Below are 18773 nucleotides of genomic sequence, written 5' to 3'. Positions count from 1 at the left end.
TTCAGAATGCAGGGTATTTAACCTGGAGTGGACAAACGATTATTTTTTCATTCAATGCAAAGAAAAGGCTGTTTGTCTCATCTGTCAAGAGACGGTTGCGGTATTCAAAGAATACAATCTTCGCCGACACTATGAATCCCATCACAAAGACAAGTATGATAGCTTGCAAGGCCAAATACGAGCAGACAAACTCAAAGCGAAAAAGTGGACTACTATCTCAGCAAAATATATTTGTACGCTAAGCTCAGCTGAACCAGGCATCCGTTCGGGCCAGCTTCCGGGTTGCTAAACTGATAGCAAGCAGCGGTAAGCCTTTCACTGACGGATAGTTTGTTAAGAAATGTATGGGTGCTGTCGCGGAGGAGGTGTGTCCAGAAGAAAGATGCATTTAATGCCGTAAGTCTGTCGGCGAATACAATGACCAAACGCGTTGAAGAAATCGGGAGTAATGTATATGGCCAGCTGCAGCAGCAGACGAAAGAATTTGACTTTTTTTCATTAGCACTGGATGAAAGCACGGACGTGCAAGACACAGCGCAACTGCTCATTTTTATTCGTGGAGTTAGCGAAAACTTTGAGATATGCGAGGATCTGGCAGCCCTCCAAAGTCTCAAAGGGACTACAACGGGAGAGGATATTTTTGACAGTGTGCCAAACCATGGAGAAGTTGGACCTGGACTGGTCAAAGCTAGCTAGCATCACGACTGACGGGACTCCTAGCATGGTGGGCGAAACTCGCGGTCTAATGGGACGCATGAACAGGGAGTTGGAAAAAAAGGGGTCTCACCGCCCCGCTACGAGTCCACTGCATAATTCACCAGCAAACACTGTGCTGCAAAGTGTTGACGTGAGAGAGATTCTGGTCTGACAACTGAGCTGAACTTTTATCTGTTAAGATTGTGCATGGCACAACAGAAAGTTAATGTTCCATGGCTTTTTTTCTATGAAGAACCCAGAGAGTTATTTAGTTATTATTTATTTCATAAATAGTGTTATTTATTTCCAGTTTTTTTCTGTGAAGAACTCAGAGGGTTATTTAGTTATTATTTATTTCATAAATAGTGTTATTTATTTCCTGTTTTTTCTGTGAAGAACTCAGAGAGGGTTATTTAGTTATTATTTATTTCATTAAGTGTTATTATTTGTTTCCTGACTTTTTTTCTGAACCTGCAAAGGGTTATTTGGTTATGTGTGGCTTTCTGGAAAACAATCAAAAAATTTAAGCTCCCCGACGATTGTCACACTTTTTCTGTTAAAAACTGACACCGGCCCCTCATCAGAGAAGGGAAAGGTTATGTGGCCCTCACAGGAAAAAGTTTGGGGACCCCTGCTCAAAAGGGTCATGGAGGGTGTTGGTGCAGCCTATCCCAGGCAACTATGGCCACCAGGCAGAGGACACCCTAAATTGGTAGCCAATCACAGAGCACAATAAGACAAACTACCGTTCATGCCCACACTCATCTCGGGGGGCAATTTAGAGAGTTCAATAAGCTTGCCCCGTATGTTTTTGGAACATGGGAGAAAACAGGAGTACCCGGAAAAAACACACACAAGCCCAGGAAGAACAGGCAAACTCCAGACAGTGAGAATACACCTGGGATGAAACCCTCCACCCCAGAACTGGTAGGCCAATGTGCTAACCGCTTAGTTCACCGTGCTACCAGATAATAAAATAAAAGAGGAAATTTAAAAAATTAAAGAATATTTCTCATTTTAATTTAAAACCCAAAATTTCTACCTTTTTGTATGTATTTAAAAAAAATAACAATTAAGTTAAAACTAAATGGAGAGAATTTACTGCCATACCTTGCTTTGAACAAAAAAAAGTGGTTTTCGTCCCTCGATGTGGAAAAAAGTTTTTTTTTTTTTAAGAAGTGGAAAAAGGAAGCATTTGGACAATTTTAGTTCACCCATAACCTAAACCTTTGGTTGTAGGGCTGTTATGTCTGCAAACTCCAAATTCCAAATTTAACCACTAAGGAATTGACAGCTTTTCAAACAATGTGCAAGAAAACAGAAAGTGGAATGATCTTCCTTCACTGCTCCTGCGTCCCCCAGGAGATGTAGTCGGGCCTGGTGGCGGCACTGTACTCGTCCACCAACTGCTGCACCACCTCACGAGAGTTGTCCAGCTCATCGTAGTTGTCCTTGAAGATGTCCTCCTTGCGAAACTGCTCCAGGAAGGCCTCACGTTTGCGCAGCTTGTCATACTGCCGGCATGTCCGCTCAAAAAGCTAGGCAAACACACGAGCAATCTCAACAAAAGAGTAGTCAAAGGCGTGTCCCTTGATGCAAGACTTACCGAGGAAATGCTAGTGTGATTTGCCATCATGAGGCCGCTGACGCGGTGGGCCGACGGCAAGTACGGCGACTTCCTGGACAGCGCCACCTGAATGCTGGCCGGACCCCAGGGGATGAAACTGGCCAGTTTGCGTTCTCGGATCCTCTGGAGGCTTTTGTGCACCTGCCCACATGATGGTGAGCTTCAGTACATAACTACTGCCAAAATTTCCACACTGACTTGGAAAACTGAATGTTTATTGGTAGTAGACATTCGACCTAGTGGGCAAATAGAGCAAACCCGGGAGAAGAAAGGTATAAAAAGTTAAGTGTAAGGTTAGATTAAACTTATTTTATACTTTATTTTGTACTTGATCTTGGATCCAAGATGGCGGTGCGCACAGGTGCAGCGGCTCTTTGCTCTCTAGTTTGGTGTTTTGTTTCCTCAGTCTTATCGTTATTTACGAAAATCTGCGAGGCAAACATTTTTTTACAGTCGCCACGATTTAATTACTCTCAGGAGATGAGATATATCCATCAGAACAGATTACCAAAGAACCTACAATATCCCCGAGGACATCGAGACCACCAGGATCTCCGTGGATAGTCAGCCCACTCAGAGTACGACGGAGGGGGCGAAGGGAGAGAAAGCAAAAGCGGGGATGCCGGGCGGGCCTAGCTGCTAAGCTAAGGAAACAACCGCACAGAGCACCGCTTCCGAGTATCTTCTTGACCTACGCCAGAACCATCACCCACAAAATGGACGATTTGGAACTTCAGCTTGCTACCAACAGCTTTGTCAGGAACTGCAACATTATTCTCATCATGGAAACGTGGCTACACCCGCAAATCCCCGATGCCGCAGTATCGCTAGCTAGCCGCACGCTACACCGGCAGGATCGAACAACAGAATCCGGAAAAAGCAGGAGGGGGGGGGGGGGGGTCGCTTGTGGGCTTTGCCTGTACATACACAACGACTGATTACATTTACATCCCACCGGATGCTAACATTAGCCCGGCACTTAGCCTCCAGCTAGCGTCTGTAAACAAACAGCAGCTTGACCACCCCGATGGAGTCTTTATTGTCGCCGGTGACTTCAACAAAGCATGTTTAAAGACTGTTCTGCCTAAGTTTATCCAGTACGTTGAAGACTATGACATATTTTAACCATTTTATCTAATGAAGACTATGACATATTTTAACCATTTTATCTAATGAAGACTGACATATTTTAACCATATAATCTAATGAAGTTAGGCCCTCACGGTGTACCTGGGAAGGTGGTCAAAGCCTGTGCTGACCAGCTGACTGGGGTTTTCACAAAGATTTTCAATTGTTCCCTGCAACAATCCATCATCCCATCCTGCCTGAAATCTGCCACCATTATCCCTGTCCCTAAAAAGTCAACCATTGACAGCCTGATTGATTATAGGCCTGTTGCTCTTACGCCTGTGATCATGAAGTGCTTTGAAAAGTTGGTCACCCGCCACATCAGGGATACACTCCCTCCCTCAGTTGACCCTCACCAGTTTGCTTATAGAGCAAACAGGTCCACTGAGGACGCCATCACCGTAGCTCTACACACAGCGCTGAGCCACCTTGAGCACCATGGGAACTATGTGAGGATGCTTTTCATTGACTATAGCTCAGCGTTCAACACTAGAATACCGGACATTCTGGCTAGCAAACTCTCCCACCTTGTACTATTCTCTTCCTTCTGCTGCTGGATTAAGAACTTCTTAACCAACCGTCCACAAACTGTTAGACTTGGTCCCCACCTTTCTTCCTCCATTACACTGAGCACTGGCTCCCCTTAAGGCTGTGTACTGAGTCCTCTTCTATACTCCCTGTACACTGTACACCGACCCACCAGTCTAACGCCATCATCAAAATTGCCGATGACACCACTGTGGTCGGACTCATCTCAGGGGGGGGGGGGATGAGTCTGCCTACAGAGATGAGGTCAACAAACTGTCTTTGTGGTGTTTGGTAAACAATCTCACACTAAACACCACGAAAACTAAAGAAATAATCCTGGACTTTCGCAAACGCACCACAGATCTGGCCCCACTCCTCATAAATTGAGTATGCGTAGACAGAGTCCAGTCCTTCAAATTCCTGGGGATCCACGTCACGGACAAGCTTTCCTGGTCCACGGCAGTGGTGGAAAAGGCCCAAAAACGACTCCATTTCCTGAGGGTACTCAAAAGGAACAACTTGGACACTAAGCTTCTGATAACCTTCTATAGAGCCACTGTGGAGAGCATCCTGGCATACTGCATTACAGTGTGGTACGCTGGAAGCACGGCAGCAGACAGAAAAGCCATGCAGAGTGATCAACACCGCCCAGAAGATCATCGACTGCTCTCTGCCTTCACTGGATGACATTGCCAGCCCTCGCTACCTCAGCAGAACATTGTTAGGGACCCATACCACCCTGGCCACAACCTGTTCCAGCTGCTGCCCTCTGGCAGACACTACAGGTCTCACTAAGCACGGTCAAATAGACTTAGAGACAGTTTTTTTTCCCACAGCCATCAGGACTCCGAACTTGCGTTAGCACGACACACAATCCCTTCTGTGCAATAACTTCGGGGTGTGCAATAACAATGTGCAATATCTTAGATTGTGCAATATTTTAGAATTTACCTGGTAAGGTTATTACTTTTTATATTTTAATATTTCTTATGTTTTTTTTTACTGGGAAAACGCACTTTGTGGAGTAGCACCACCAATTTCGTTATAGGCAGCTGTGTATGATGACAATAAAGGCTTTTGATTTGATTGATTTTAGTGTGTCTGCATCGTAATCCAAGTTCATTTAAATTTGTTTGTTGTTACGAGCGTGTTGCTGTGCAAAAAGTGAACACCCCTCTGTCCCTCTCTCTCTCCCCTCCGCGAAATCCGTCTAATTTTAGTACATTTTGGTACTATTAAACCATTAGTTATTTGTTACCTTGTTAATAGATGGCAAATTAGAATAAATAAAAAGGTTTTTCCAATCAAATATCCTGTTTTTGGTGTTTTTTCAGAGCGTTGGAACGAATTAATTTGTTTTTAGTTCATTTCAATGGGAAACATTCATTTGAGTTACGAGTAAATCGACATACGAGCTCAGTCCCGGAACGCATTAAGCTCGTATCTTGAGGAACATGAAAAACAGGATATTACAATGGAAAAACATTTTTTGGTTCTAATTCACCATCTACTAACAGAGTAACAAATAACTGGTGGTTATGATGTTTAATACTAAAATGAGACATTCAGTACAATGCTGAGTGTGCGGAGGAGGGGGGGGGGGGGGGGAGCACAGGCTCGTAACATAACAAACATAAATTTAACTTAGGTAAATGAACTTAGATTACGATGCAGACACACTTAAAAACAAGTTTTAATCTTACTTTAGACTAAACTAAATTCTAATTTTGTTTTCATTTTTTCACTTTACTTCTCCGGGCTTGGCTCTATTTGCCTCGCTTCCACCTTCCCTTTTAGCCGGAGTTTTTTTAAAAGAACCCATCTAGGATTGTTTGGTTTTGTCTCCCCTTCACAATATTACGGAAATGACGCAAACAAATGTCCTCACAATAAGATAACGCACGACCACTTGCCAACTTGTCCGGATGCTCCTCTCGTATTGGCGAGCCAGCTCTGTCACGCGTACACTACTCTCATGTTTTTCCATTATTTCGTGCTTAATTTCAATTGCCATCATACGCCTTTTCTTTGCACTACCCTTCATTGCAGCTGCTTGGTTTGGACCCATTTTTCCCTTAATTTTGACGAACACCAAAAAAACCACGGAAAAAATGCAATACTGCGATACCTTTGCACGAGGGAGATGCGGCGAGAAAGAAATCATAAGCAGCTTCTTGCGTCTCGGCCACCTGGCTGTCTCGTATTCTCGTATCTCAAAATTTGTCTCGAATATCAAGGCATATATTTGATCCGAATTTTACTCATATCTCAGATTGCTCGTATGTGGGGGCACTCGTATGTCAAGGTATTACTGTATATGTTCATTAACATTAATATGCTTTCGCTTGACCACTGATTTCCTCCCATATCCCAAAAGCATGCATGGTAGACTGGTTGAACACCCTAGATTGCCCATATAGGCAAGTGTGTGCGTGAATGCTTGTCTGTCTCTTTGTGCCATGTGATTAGCTGTCCACCAATTCAGGGTGTCACCCGCCTGGTGCCCATACTTGGCTGGACTAGGCTCCAACACGCCCCACCACCCTTTAGGATAAGCGGTAGGGAAAATGAATGAATGTGAAGCTCAGGTGTCCGTCCCATCGACGACGATAGACGTCCATTCCAGTTGGACCCATGGTGCAAATGAACGAACAATCCAAATGGATTGGAATCGTCAACGGCAGTCAATTATGAAGTTCATGTAGTGAGAGTCGTCAAATAGGAAGTGCAATTTTGTCAGCGGCACCTGAGTGGGGTCCACCTCTCCCTGGATGATGTTGAGGATAGCGATGTAACAGTGGCTGGGCTGGCGCTCCCTCCCCGTGGACACCATTACGTTTTTGGGCTGCAGGAGCCTCCTCATTACATCCAGCACGGTAGTTTTCCTCACGCTGGCCACCTGCAAACAAACAGCACCTCAATCCCAATCCCCAACAGGAATCACCCTGCCTACGCGAGTCCACTCACAGACTGGTCGGTGGTGAGCGGCGTGTATCCGGTCATCAGGAAGTGGAGGCGCGGCGTCGGGATAAGAGAGGCAATGAGGCCGATCAGGTCGTTGTTCATGTATCCCGGGTAGCGCAGGGTGGTGGTGCTTGCTGACATGATAGTCGATACCTGTTACCAAGAAATAAAAAAAGGAGAATTTAAGTTTTTCAAGAGTCATCCAAACGAGGAAGTGTTCACTCGCTATTATTAAGTCTTCTGAATTAGAAACCCGATCACATGATTGCAAAAACCAATTCAAACTCACGTAATTTTTCCTAAGTGTTCATTTCATTTTAAGACAACAAACAACAAACCACCCAGAAAAGTTTGCTAATCGTGGGACGTGATGCCAAATATAGGAGGAGGAGGTTAGTAAGATGCTCCCGCTCACTCACCAGCTGGTTGATCTGTGAGAAGGAAGGGTTCTGGATATGCAGCCGGTCTGTGGCAATGCGATTCAGCGCTGTGTTGTCTAGAACCACCTGAAAATTCACAGTCACATGAAAGGTGTGTGTAAGGGACAAGAAACATGGCCAGAAATAACACTACAGTCCGTTTGAACATTAATTCTTGTAAAATTTGTTGTGTATGTTTGTGTGTATATGTATGTATATATATATATATACACACACATATATATATACATATATATATATACATATATATATATATATACATATATATATACATATATATATATACATATATATACACATATATATATATATATATATATATATATATATATATATATATATATATATATATATATATATATATATATATATATATATATAAATATATAAATATAATCACTCGCATCTTGTAGTGGGTCGGCTCTGAATTTTCTTGCATCTCATAATCACTGTGTTATAGTCCTTTTGCTTTCATGCTCTGTTAGCCGCTCTATAACTAAACATGCTAAAAATAGCCGTTTTTTTCCTTACCATCTTTTCTCGTGAACCTACGTCTGGAACTAGCGTTTATGTTGCATCAGCGCCCCCCTTCTTTGCGGTGTTCAGGTGGTGTAATTGCAGTTTAACTTTATCAAAATGTATCAAAAGTTTTTATTTTTATTGTTGACAAAAATCATTTGATCATAATTATTTTTATGGTTTTACCGCCCAGCTCTACGTGAAATCCATTTTAAGTGGGATTCTGGCAGCAAATGAGCGTTCATTCGCTGTCAGGTCTCCCGCATCAATTGGATTGGACGTTTATCACCGTCAACAGCAGCAAATGCGTCTCACCACACAGTCTGCGTTCTGCGTGAGCCTTTTGAGGGTGAGGAGGGAGTTATAAGGCTGCACCACAACGTCGCTCATTTCATCTTGGTTGGGGAAGACCGAGTAGGTCTGCACAAGCTTCTTTGGATACCTAGTGAGAACATTAAAAAGTTGAAAAAAAATATATAAATCTACCGTATTTTCACACCTATATAGCGCATTTAAGTCTAAAATTTTCTCTAATATGGAACGGGGTGCGCAATCAGTCGGTGCACCTTTTATGCACTAAATTCAAAATTTTGTATGACCCTGCCGACATGCGACTTACAGCAGTCAAGCCAGTGGACGTTCACCCTAAGAATAGCCTCCCCGCCTATATCAAACATTACGGTAAATCCATTCAAAACATCCCAGACGAGTGGCGAGGCAGTTGACTTCCGTGTGCTCGTAGCACTTTTAACCCTCAAAAAGACTCAATAGTCAAAGAAACAACACCTTAGAGCAGGGGTCCCCAAACAGGTCCTCGAGGGCCGGTGTAGGTGCAGGTTTTTGTTCCAACCGATCCAGCACAGACAGTTTGACCAATGAGATTTCAGCACTTGTAGGACACCAGATTCGTCAAAAGGTGTCCTCTTTCTAGGTTGGAATGAAAATCCGTACCCACTGCAGCCCTTTGTGGAATAGTTTGGAGATCACTGCCTTAGAGCTATACAGAGGAAAGGCCTGACTTGACTGACAACAGAATGCGGGTGTGAACGCTTGGAAAATGGACTCAAGCCATGGATCGAACCCGAAATAACAGCGCTGCGAACGGCTTGGGAGTGATGAATGTCAGATGGCAAACATAGTAGTTCCATACGAAGACTGGCAGGCAGCGTCGCAAGAGTAACGTGGCGATTTGGAATGGATTGTCGATACCTGGGCCAAAGTGCCAGCAAGCACTGTAGTTTGTTTGAGCTTTCGTCAAAGCTGGGATGACCATTATGAAACCCCACGGCAACAACGCTGAGCCTGACACTGAGATAGAACCCAACATTGTTGGCGAACTCAACCACATTGCCGAACTCTTATGTCGGATACAGAAGATGAGGACTTTGAGGAGTCTGTTTGAATGCTTTGACTTTCCAAATACGTATTACGTCAATAAAACAAAATCAAACTCAGTTTTGCTCCTGTTGCCGTTTTTAAAACATACGCTAGCATACAAGCTAATGTATATGTCATGCTAGCACGACCATTGCAGTGCGTCCTTTGAGCGGAAGTGCCTTTTCTATGGGCAAAAAAACAGAAATTGCACCCGCAAATGAGACAGCGCCTTTTCAGTTGGTGCGAAAATAGGTGTGAAAATACGGAATTCATTATGTAGTCATTTTCTGAAGAAATATTTGCACCTGTCATTTAGCTTCTCCAGCAGGTAGGACCCCAAACCAGATCCTGTGCCACCAGCAATGGAATGACAGAGGACGAAACCCTGCGGAAGAATTTAAGTTACTCATAATGAGAAGCAGTGGGCCTATTATCATCACACATGCAGAAAAAAAATGTCTAAAACCTCCCTGCTTGTAATACCTGCCTTGTACTCGGGCCTTAGCTATTACTACGACATTTATTACATACCGCGCCCTCCCAACATACACATGCTCACATGGACCAACCTTCCACTTTCTCTCACGCACACTAAATGATGGTGAGATGTGGGGTTAAGAATATGTGTCTTACAGGAATTGCAGACATTAGTGAGGAAATGGTTATTATTTCACGAGGCGGTGGCTAAAGAAAGCACACACAAAAAGACCTAAGGATAATAGTTGTAGAATTTAAATGGAATTTAAAAATGGAGACAGTCAGCTTTTACAGCAGTGTACTAGTAAACTGTAAAATAGGATTGACAAAAGTATCGATACTGAAATGGTATATCCAGATTGTGACAATGTATCAAATGGTGACATATTGTGATACCTTGTATCCCAAAAGATAATGGATATGGTCCTGTAAATAATAATTATTATTTTTTTAAAAAGGTGTCACTGTTTAAAAAAGCAATACCAAACTGTTGCACTAAGATGGTGTTTTGTTAACTCTTTGGCTGCCACACACAAAATTGTTCACTTCATTTGAATTGTTACATTCATTTTCGTGAACTCTAATAACCTTGTTAGGAACTTACCTCCAGACTATCGCTCCCATCTGCCTCACGGTCAATAATGTCAAAAATGTCCTCTTGGAGTTTTTTCCCCTAGAGAGAGAAAGATTTTCCCCACAAAATTAAACGTGAATCGACAATTCCCGAGGCCATTCACGGACATCTTAGTTGATTATACTCGCACCTGCGAGAACCCGCTGGCCCAGTTGTTGCCAGCCCCTCCGCCGTGCTCGGACAAATAGATGTTCTCGGGGTTGTACAGGTTGGCATAGGGAGAGTTGAGGATGGAGTGAATTACTCGTGGCTCCAGATCCAGGAGGACCGCACGAGGGATGTAATGCTCATCGTCGGCCTGACCAAAAAAATAGTTATGGAGACAACCGATAGTTTTTTTTTACAATTTCATTGGGATGGACAAAGAAAATGCCCAGTAATGTTTCTTATCCTTCTGTTGTTAATTTCAATGAGTTTATCACTTGCAGACATGAAATTCATTTGGGAACTGTCTCTCTCCCCACAACTCCCTCGTGGGAGGATGGCAGCGAATGAAATGGCCTGAATGCCTATCGCTGTCAATCAAGTTACAGTATAAAAATGTGAAGTCTCAGGTCTTCTTTACTCTGTTTGATATGCACTACAATAGGTATTGTCAAAAGTATCAAAAAGTCAGGAAGTATCAATACTGAAATATTGTATGTAGTAGACCTGGACTGTTGACACTGACACCTGTGTTCCAGCAGCTTCTAATTCTTGGCAGATCTGCTTTTTGGTGATTCTCGGTTGAATCTTCACCTTCCTGACCAATTTTCTCTCAGCAGCAGGTGATAGTTTGCGTTTTCTTCCTGATCGTGGCAGTGACAAAACAGTGCCATGCACTTTATACTTACAAACAATTGTTTGCACTGTTGCTCTTGGGACCTGCAGCTGCTTTGAAATGGCTCCAAGTGACTTTCCTGACTTGTTCAAGTCAAGGATTCGCTTTTTCAGATCCATGCTGAGCTCCTTTGACTTTCCCATTGTAGCGTTTGCATCCAATGAGACCTATTTAAATGGCCTCAGAGAAGTCACCAGCTGTAGTCACTCATAATCACTCACAAGAAGTTAAGAGGCCATGCTATGAAGCTCATTTCACTGACAACTTTCCAAGTCACCAAAATTGCTAATTCGTGTTGCTGTATGTATATTTTTGACCCAGCAGATTTGATCACTTTTTCTGTTAACCCATAATAGTCATAAAAGAACCAAACCATGATTTTTTTTGTGACAAAAAAGGTATCTGTTCCAATCACTCTATCAGAGAAAAATCAGAGTTATAGAAATAACTGGAAACTCAAGATAGCCATGACATTGTTCTTCACAAGTTTATGTAAACTTTTGACCACAATTGAATTTTTTATCTAAAAGCCACGCAATGTCACAGAGACTGAAAGAGTTCCGCGTAAACTGTTAAAAACGATCACATTGTCAGATTTCAGTGCATGCCTGCAAGGACTGAAAAATCTATGGATAAATTGATAGTTGTACATTCTCCGTTCATCTGCTCCCATCTAGTGGCACGCAACAAAACTCGCATCTAACCATTTGAGAGCCACAACAAAGCTGCCTTTTCTCAAAGGCTAGCATAAATGGGTTGAATGGACATGGCGTACCTGATAGAAGAAAACATCTTTCCTATCGGTTCCCTCGGTGGCAAACTCCTCGACGATGCCTTCTGGACTGATGCCATGCTCTGCACACAGCTGCTTCCAAAACTCAAAGCCAACTGCAAACACACACAGGCGAACACTTGCGATTTTAAGCGTGAAATTGGGAGCATAATTGACAGAAGCTTTGACTCTGGATATAGCCTTTGGCCCTACTACATCAAGTAGAATTGCAAAGCAGCATGCTTGAACTTTCTTTGGCATAAAAGATGGAAACCGACATCATGACAGAATCTCGGTGACGTCGATGGAGAGAATCACCGATCCAAGCAAGCTAACAACTCAGATGGAGGGGAGAGCTCCTAAGTATATTGACGTGTGTATTTTATGGCACACGTACTTTGGTTCCCGCATTGTCCAAGTTGAAGCGTTATTATTTCCCGAGGCATCTTGGTATATTGGCGGCCCTTTATTTTGCCAGGGTGCTAACCTCTGCTAGGCTGCTTCCCGCTTGGTGCTGATCTGACGTTAGAAGCACACTTTCTCGTCTGTTTATTAAAGTTTGATCGGATGTCACTGCCCTCTAGAGGCGGATATGGGAAGCTGAAGTGTTAGTTGCGTTATAAACATGATAAATGATTAAGTACGGTGTGCGAATCGTAATACAAAAACATTTTAAGTTTTACTTTTCATATAACAACTAAACCACAGTCCCATGGTTTATCAGTACAGTGCAAGTGGCTAAAAGACACTGATGTCACACACACTTTTGACATAACTAAAAATTTGCTGACTAAAATCCAAACATGCAGTGACGTTTTTTCACATTTTGATTTCATTTTTATTTATGTTACAACTCAGCCTAGTAGTATCGGTCGGAATTTTGTTGCATTCTATCTGACTTGTGAGTTGTGGAAGGTGATTTTCGTATTGGATCGAAATGTCTGAGCGACATTAAATTAAATTAAAAAAACTTAAATGTGATTGCCACAGTTAAAATGATTGGCCATAATGTTCATCAACTATGATCGTCGACTGATTTTTATTTTTAAAGAAAATATTAAAGATTTTTATTATTCCGATTTTACTAAATGCAACATGCCACTTTTATCCCTGCATGTTCTGATTGGGCGGTAGAAGGCTCAGCAAAACAGGTTACGCCATTTTTTAGTTTACAAAGAGACATCCTACGTGTTAAAATGTCTGGAGAGTAAGTGTTAGCTCCTTTCCCCACTTCCTCCAATGGCTCCGATAACTGCAAGTGGTCTAATAGTATTTAATATCGCCAGGCGTCTTCGTTTAGACACTCTGCCAGTGTTATCCTTTTAAAATCCGCTAGCTTGAAGCAAGCCGAAGTTGGACTGCCACTGCGTATCGCCTGATAACAATCGTATTCTTCGTCTTTCCACATTAAAGTATTATTTTCTCACACATTTCTGGCAAAAGATGGCTGAAACGGCGGGTTTGAAAGACGTGGGGGCAGTGGCCGGTGACAAATCGAGCTCGATTAATGCTGCCCTCCGAAGTCGACCGGTCTCCACCGAGAGGGACTCTCAAGTGCGGGCAACGAAAGCCATTCTGCAGTCCCGCCTGGGGCCCTACGAGCCGCTGCTCACCTACCTCCAGTCGGTGCTTGTGTGGGAAAAACCCCTCCAGTGTCTGCTACTCTGCCTGCTGGTCAACGTTGTGTTCTGGTGAGGCACAATCTCTTTGCTTTATTATACTTCCCGCAACAATTGGGCACTGATGCAAAATCTAAACGAATAAGCCAGAACTGTGTCATTTTTAGGAGAGTGCTTGATGTTTTCTGCACTCAGTTTTTTAATGAAATAAAGCCCTACAATTACTTCACAGTAAGGTTTAGATCAGGGGTCTCAAACTTGCGGCCCGCGGGCCAACTGCGGCCCGCGGGACGATAATTTGCGGCCCCCGTCTTAATATGAAATATCGATTTTTTTTTTTTTTTTTTTTTTTTTTTTTTTTTTTTTTTTTTTTTTTTTTTTTTTTTTTTTTTTTTTTTTTTTTTACCCCTTTCCCCCTGATGGCGCCGTTTAAGTGGCAGCCAGTGGCAGTAGCTCTGTCCACTCATGTTTTTCTTGTTTTACAGCATGTTTTACATGAAAAATTAGAGGGAACATTGACATGCACCTGCTTGTGGCAGGTGTGATACTGGTGTGCCGATAGCGAGCAATGATGATGTCGTGACCGGATGATTCGCCTAAAGACGTTTCGCCGACGGACGTTTGACAGACGGACAGGTCGTACTAGTATTTGTTAGTTTAATGATTAAATACAAATACTAGTATTTGTATTTAATCATTAAACGCTGTTTTCAGCTGGATTTGACCGAATTTGAGAGCATTTTGAGCCGTTTGGCGAATGGACGTCTATAGACGTTTTTTTGCCTCCATCGCGATATCATCCAGTATTTGTATTTAATCATTAAATGCTGTTTTAGGATGGATTTGACCCGATTGCTGTCATTTTACGGCTCGGTTCTGCTACATCTGCCTGCCCAAGAGTGCTTATTCCCGGACTGCCATTGATGGTAGACGAACATTGATTTTTACTATAATTTGGAAAACACCGGCGGCGGGCCGGATTAAAAATCCTAACGGGCCGTATATGGCCCGCGGGCCGAGGTTGAAAAACTTGTACACACACGATCCGGCGGGGCGAGCGTTCGAATCCCGTTTCGGCGAAACCTCCGTTCGGCCGAATGAACGTTCGGTGGAACGTCCATTCGGCGACCTGCCCGTCTGTCAAACGTCCGTCGGCGAAACGTCTTTAAGCGAATCATCCGAGTACCGATGATGTCGCTCACACTGGTACTCAGTGCGCTCAGGGAGGTTGTCTTTCTGCTCAGACCAACAAAAAATTAGAGGGAACTTTGGTTCGGAGCTGAATGAACCAATCACGGTGAGGTATACGGCTCTGGAGGGCGGGACATCGGCCGGGCTGTCCAGTGCCTCGCTCACTCACTCATTCATTCCTCCAATCAGCTGGGCGGAGGAGAAGCCGTGAGGCCGATCACTCCGCTCGGCGCGCACACTCCTCCGCTGCTCTCAGCATAGAACTGAATGAGGCGCTATGATCCGTGATCCAGCCTGTGTCAGTGTCTGTAGCCATCTCCGCGATTGAAACGGAGAGCGAAAGTGCACATGCGCCACAAACCCGCGCGACTGAATGTGAAAGATCAACCCGAGACTCATTCCAAGTGGAAAAACATATTACAGAGCCCCAGAGATGTCTCTTTCAAAGCCTGCTGTGAAGAGAAAGGTCGGTGATGAGCACAGACAGTTTCAAGAAAAGTGGGGAGTGCAATATTTCTTTGTTGAACACAGGGGCACCCCGACGTGTCTCATTTACACTGAAAAAGTTGCGGTGCACAAGGAATACAATTTGAAACGTAATTGTACTATGAGACATGCTGAGGAGTACGAAAAATACCAGGGAGATGAGAGAGCCAACCAGGTTGCCAGTCTTAAAACACGTCTTCTGAGGCAACAGGATCTCTTCAAGAAGGCTACCAAAGACAGTAATGCAGCAGTCAAAGCTAGCTACGCCGTTTGTGAGTTGATTGATCCTGTGCTAAGTGATCCCAAATGGCTCATGGACTTGGCTTTTCTTGTTGATATCACACATGAGCTTAATGTACTGAACAAGAAGCTACAAGGCCAGGGGCAACTTGTCAGTGCTGCCTATGACAACGTGAGAGCATTCTGCACTAAACTTGTGTTATGGAAAGCCCAGCTCTCTCAGACAAACCTTTGCCATTTCCCAGCATGCAAGGCTCTCGTGGATGCAGGCACACCATTCAGTGGTGAGAAGTATGTTGAGGCCATTTCGAAGCTACAGGAGGAATTTGATCACAGATTTGCAGACTTCAAGACACACAAAGCCACATTTCAAATTTTTGCGGACCCCTTCTCCTTTGATGTGCAAGATGCCCCTCCTGAGCTTCAAATGGAGCTCATTGACCTGCAGTGCAACTCTGCACTCAAAGCCAAGTTCAGGGAGGTGAGTGGAGAAGCAGACAAGCTTGGGCAATTTTTGAGAGAGTTGACCCCCAGCTTCCCTGAACTTTCCCGAAGGTTCAAGCGGACCATGTGCCTTTTTGGGAGCACATACTTGTGTGAGAAGCTCTTCTCCACCTTGAACTTCAATAAGTCCAAGTACAGGTCCAGACTTACTGATGAGCATCTTCAAGCTCTACTGAGGGTCTCCACTGCTTCCTCCCTCAAGCCAAATGTGACTATGTGAGAAGAAGCGCTGCCAGGTCTCTAGCAGCAAGGAGTAGGCAAAAGAAGCCGTGTTCAGAATATTTCATGTTCAATGTTCCATTCAAGTTCAGAAAGTTAAAGGTTAAAGAGCTGTTAATACAGACATTTGAAACGGAATAAAAATAATTCATTTTCTCTACTTAGCCAGCCAGTATATATCTACTGTATGCTCATTAGTATTATTTGGTTTTATATTACTGATTGATTTATTTTTTATTCATCTTTAAGTTAATTTATTTAATTCATTATTTTTTGTTAAAAAATAAAGATATTTGATAACGTTGGAAAGTTTTATCAGTGCTTTTCTTGTGGAAATCCTGATGCGGCCCAGTCTCACTCAGACTCGGCCTCTAGCGGCCCCCAGGTAAATTGAGTTCGAGACCCCTGGTTTAGATTAATATATTCTTAATATCCCAGTACATTTAAAATGAGTACCGCATTTTCTCGCATATCAGCCGTATTTGTAACCCAAAAAATGACTGAATCAAAGTTACGGCTTATATGCGCACAAGACTTGCTATACTGTTTTTCATCAGTAGATGTCGGCAAAGTAACATTTACTATTTGTTGGTTATATTCTGTTTTGCAGTAACAAAACAACCATTATTGAATAAATTAATTCCTTATGATATAGATGCTAATAATGTGCGTTTGATTCAAACAGTATCTCAGAAATACCACGTGCGATGATTTTTTAAAAAGATTTTCCCTTCAAAGCAACACATTTGTACTCCCTATTAAAACTATGAATATGGAGGTAAACATTGTGAATCAGGGGAATCATGAAATTGTAAAATTCAACGATTTTAAGGCAATTCTAAGGGTGCGGTTTATATGCTAGTAAATACGGTATGTTGAATACTTTTCAGGGTGAGTAAGTAGTTAGCACTTGGCCTCAGTTCTGGGGTCCTGGGTTCAAATCCAGGTCGGTCCACCTGTATGGAGTTTGCATGTTCTCCCCGGGCCTGCACGATTTTCCTCTGGATATTCCGGTTTCCTCCCACATTCCAAAGACATACATGGTAGGATGGTTGGACACTCCAAATGAGTATGAGTATGAATGGTTGTCTTGTTTCCTCGTGCCCTGCAATCGGCTGACCACCGATCCAGGGTGTCCCCCGCCCAGTGCCCGAAAGTCAGCTGGGATAGGCTCCATGTGAGGATAAAGCGGTTCAGAAAACTTTTCCTATACAGTGGTACCTTGACATACGATCGTAATCCGTTCCGAGACTGCGATCGTATGACAAGATTCTCGTAACTCGAGCGGACGTTTCCCATTGAAATGAATGGAAAACAAATTAATTCGTTCCAACTCTCTGAAAAAACACCAAAAACAGGATATTGAATTGGAAAAAATGTTTTATTTCTTCTAATTCGCCATCTATTAACAAAGTAACACATAACTAGTGGTTTAATAGTAATAAAATGTGTTTAATCTAACTAAAATTGGGCAGATTTCGCCGACGGGAGACAGAGACGTTTGGGGGCGTGGGGGGGGGTTGTTTTTTTTCCCACGACAACGCACTCGTAAACGGAACAAACAAATTTAAATTAACTTGGATTAATATATACAGACACTCAAACATACGTTTAATGTAACTTTACACAAAACTGAATTCAAATTTTGTTGTAATCTTTTGTTACCTTCGTTTTCCGGGTTGGCGGTTTGCCACGCCTCCACCCTCACGTTCGCTATCGATGGGCTGTTTGCTGTTGTACTACGTATTCCCTTCAAAATATTCCGAAAATGTTTCACACAAATGTCCTCACAATAGGATAACCCACGACCACTTGCCAACGAGAAATAGTCTTGTAGTACATTTTAGCGATCGCTCCGCTGCTCATAAAGACCGGCTCGCAACTCCCTCGATGAAATGGCTCTGGTTGCAACCGCTTTGAACGGCGGCTATGAGAGAGAGTTGCGACCAGAAATATTACAAAGAGGGAATTGCGAGCCAGTGCCGCTGATGTTCTTAGGAGCAGCGAATGAGAAGTAATATAATACTCGTCGTATTAGATAATAAAAATAACAGGAAATGCAACAGCTCAGCTTACCCACGTATTGATTGTGGGTAATGAAGTTTCATTCTGAGAAAGAGTGCCATTGCCTAGCGGTGTTGTGTGCACGAGTATACTTCATTACCCAGAAAGCCCTCTTTTTGCCCGCGCATGCGCGTTGCGCGTTTCCTGGTCGATGCGTATGAGAAACTCGTCTGAATTAATCGTTCAGTGCTCGTAGATATTGTTATACACGAAAGATATGCAAATAAGGCTTGGTCGAATCACAAAATTTTGATCGCATGACGGGCGAATTATTCGATCGAAATTTCCGTCCTAAGACGAGAATATTGTATGACGAGCGGTCGTGTGACAAGGTACCACTGTATTTAATATCAGTGGCGGGCTGTGCATACAGGCTTCAGTAGTGCTCCATCTGAATCAATCCAACACTCAATAACTATTTTATGGGTATAAAACTTTTGACTGCAGATACAGGTGCAACACATACAA

General features: G+C 43.1%; 2 protein-coding genes across 3 annotated transcripts in view; one reads left to right on the top strand and one right to left on the bottom strand.

The window, feature by feature from the left end:
- Window positions 1–1105: 1105 nt before the first annotated feature.
- tubg1 (tubulin, gamma 1) lies at window positions 1106–12548 on the bottom strand. The gene is made up of 11 exons (XM_077619455.1): window positions 12380–12548; window positions 11986–12098; window positions 10521–10688; window positions 10361–10429; window positions 9585–9664; window positions 8218–8344; window positions 7363–7449; window positions 6947–7096; window positions 6726–6878; window positions 2303–2464; window positions 1106–2234 (listed from the first exon to the last, which is right to left on the bottom strand). Exons 1-11 carry the CDS (start codon window positions 12426–12428, stop codon window positions 2037–2039), a joined length of 1356 nt encoding a protein of 451 aa, XP_077475581.1. The 5' UTR covers window positions 12429–12548; the 3' UTR covers window positions 1106–2036.
- Window positions 12226–18773, top strand: part of retreg3 (reticulophagy regulator family member 3) — a 27169-nt gene continuing 20621 nt past the window's right edge. Inside the window, exons 1-2 of one of the 2 annotated variants that reach the window (XM_077619452.1) lie at window positions 12226–12355; window positions 13426–13673. In XM_077619452.1, coding sequence (XP_077475578.1) covers window positions 12287–12355; window positions 13426–13673 — 317 coding nt within the window. In that variant the 5' untranslated portion in view covers window positions 12226–12286. Of the gene's footprint in view, window positions 12356–13095; window positions 13190–13425; window positions 13674–18773 lie in introns of those variants that run through there. The other variant, XM_077619453.1, reaches the window with a different exon arrangement.

The sequence above is a fragment of the Stigmatopora argus genome, chromosome 14 (assembly GCF_051989625.1).
Source record: "Stigmatopora argus isolate UIUO_Sarg chromosome 14, RoL_Sarg_1.0, whole genome shotgun sequence".
In the NCBI taxonomy this organism is placed as follows: Eukaryota; Metazoa; Chordata; class Actinopteri; order Syngnathiformes; family Syngnathidae; genus Stigmatopora; species Stigmatopora argus.
Note: the sequence above shows the minus strand (reverse complement) of the source record. Positions and strands in the feature narration are given on the sequence as shown.